Raw genomic sequence first — 2,477 nt, forward strand, 5'->3', positions numbered from 1 at the left:
CACAGCCCCTTCTCCTCCCACGGGGATGGCCACCCACAGCCCCTTCTCCTCCCACGGGGATGGCCACCCACAGCCCCTTCTCCTCCCTCCCAGATCTCAGACACACCCTGCCCGCGTGCCCAGCGTGAGTTTTAAGCCACTGGATCGGGGACCCAAACCGCAGTCAACCATCTGGGAGTCCAGTGACATAACCACTTCGCCACCTGCTAGCCCCAAGAAGTGTTGATGTTTTTGGGAGAATGTTGCCATCGTGACCCTCTGCCCGGCCGGCCAGGACCTAACCTGTGGCCACAGCTGGGCACCAAGCCTGCCCGTGCCGGGGGCCACCTGAGCCCTGCCTCCTAGCACCAAGCTGGGTAGGGCCGTGGGTGCAGGAAGGGGCCAGGCGGATTGCCTAGTTTCTGGAAATAGCCCAACCTGTCCCCCCGACAGGTCTCCCCTCTGGCCTCGGTCACAGGAGGCAAAGCCGGCCTGGACTCAGACGCCGTGTTCTCAGGATTCCAGCACGTGGCATCCGGGCTGTCAGCCATGCTTCGCTACCAAAGTGACTGTCACTGCTTTACACTCAGGCCTGGGGGCTCCGTGACAGCCCCAGGGAGTGGGCACACTCGCAAAAATGTCCTTCCCGTGCCCCACCGGGAAGTGCTCCAACCCCCTCAGACTGGGGACAGCGCGGGGAGTGTGGGCAAGACCCCGGGGACTGATCGTGATGAGTGTGGGCGAGACCCTGGAGGCAGGACAGAGGTACAGGCTCAAGGGTCCTGGCAGGCTTAGGGGCCCCGGCCATGAGACCAGTGGGGTTTGAAGGCGGCCCATCCCGAGGCAAGCTCAGGCCAAGGTGCCTCCCACACCCTCCCCATGTGGGCTCGCAGGCCGGGCTCTGGTTCTGTTGGTGGCCCAGGGCCTCCTCCTCTTCCCACACCCTCCCTGCATGGATTCGCAGGACGTGGCTCGGGTTCTGTTGGTGGCCCAGGGCCTCCCCCTCCTTCCACACCTTCCCTGCATGGGCTTGTAGGACATGGCTCCGGTTCTGCTGGTGGCCCACGGCCTCCTCCTCCTCCCACACCCTCCCCGCGTGGGCTTGCAGGATGTAGCTCCGGTTCTGCTGGTGGCCCAGGGCCGCCTCCTCCTCCCACACCCTCCCCGCGTGGATTCGCAGGACGTGGCTCCAGTTCTGCTGGTGGCCCAGGGCCTTCTCCTCCCACAGCCTCCCGGCGTGGATTCACAGGACGTGGCTCCGGTTCTGCTGGTGGCCCAGGCGTCTCAAATTCATGGTCTGACCTCTGACCCCATTGGGAACTGTCCTCTTGCACACCCCCCTGCACTGCCACAGCCCCACTGCCTCCTGCAGCCACACGGTCCTTCCAGCTGGGCATGCCAGCAGAAACCAGTGCTGTGCGGGTCTCTGGGACGCCCGGGGCTCCGGCTACAAGCTCTCCCTAGCTGTGTCCTATCACCGACTGTACAGACAAGGAAACTAAAACTCGGCTCACTATTTTTAAAAAGCTTCTTTCATGAGACAGAGCACCCTCAGCATAGTCTCACGCACCATCTCCCCCGGCCCCTCCCCAGCCAGAATCACAGGAACCGTGAACCCGGCATGCCCAGACCCAGGTCCCACGTGGCCTCGGGCATCGCCACATCGTGTTGCTGCCACACTAGCGCTCACAGGCCTCCATTCAGCGCTTGCGGAATGTTTCCTGGGCCGTGGCAGAAGTGGGTTTGAACTCAGGGTTCTTCTGTGGTACAGCAAGGAAGACCCAACTCTAACTGGTTTCATGAAAGAAGGAATTGCTGGCTTGCATCACTGGAACGTCCCAGGAGGTCCCATATGGCTGGATCCAGGAGCTGAGTTAGCAGCGTTCTCTCTCCTCGGTGGGCTGAACTCCGCTGAGTGCCACTTTCCTCTGGCCTCACAATGACAGGATGGCCCAGGGGCTCAGAGTTCGGCCACCCCAGCACTGTGGTCCCAGAGACTGCCCCAGGGTGGCATCTCATTGGATAGCCAGGAGCCACAAGTTTGTACCTGGGCCAATGGAGGAGTGTTCTGAAACAGACTGGATGACCCACCTGGGCTAAGGTTTAGGGTTAGGGGGCTCTGTCCCACTGGAACCTTTCTGAGCGCTGCGGCCACCAGAACCCCAGACGTCCACCAGCCTGGGATGTTCTAGAGCCCGGGAAGCAGGCTTTCCTGGGGCGCGCGCCCATGCAGAACCAGCCTTCGGGGTGCAGGGAGGGAGACCTTGGGCAACGCCGCGGAGAAATCCTGACAGTGAATCACTGCGGCGACTTCCGCGCTGACAGATTTACCCACGAAGAGGGCGAGGGAACCCAGCCCGAGCGCCCACTAGCCCCGGCTCCGGGCAGAGGGCCTGAGGGAGGAGGGGCCAGGGCCCGCGCACCGCCAGAGCCACGGCTGAGCCCTGCACGGCCGCGAGCAGCGGCGTCCTCCTCGCCCGCCCGCCGCCCCGTGTCCG

General features: G+C 63.5%; 1 protein-coding gene across 1 annotated transcript in view; it reads left to right on the forward strand.

Annotated features, from left to right (window-relative positions):
* The window catches only part of CDC34 (cell division cycle 34, ubiquitin conjugating enzyme), a 9,455-nt gene that overhangs the window by 890 nt on the left and 6,088 nt on the right, over positions 1-2,477 (forward strand). Inside the window, exon 2 of the mRNA XM_006171736.2 lies at positions 433-744. Coding sequence (XP_006171798.1) covers positions 433-744 — 312 coding nt within the window. The remainder of the gene's footprint in view (positions 1-432; positions 745-2,477) is intronic.

Source organism: Tupaia chinensis, unplaced genomic scaffold (assembly GCF_000334495.1).
Source record: "Tupaia chinensis unplaced genomic scaffold, TupChi_1.0 Scaffold149964_1, whole genome shotgun sequence".
NCBI lineage: Eukaryota > Metazoa > Chordata > Mammalia > Scandentia > Tupaiidae > Tupaia > Tupaia belangeri.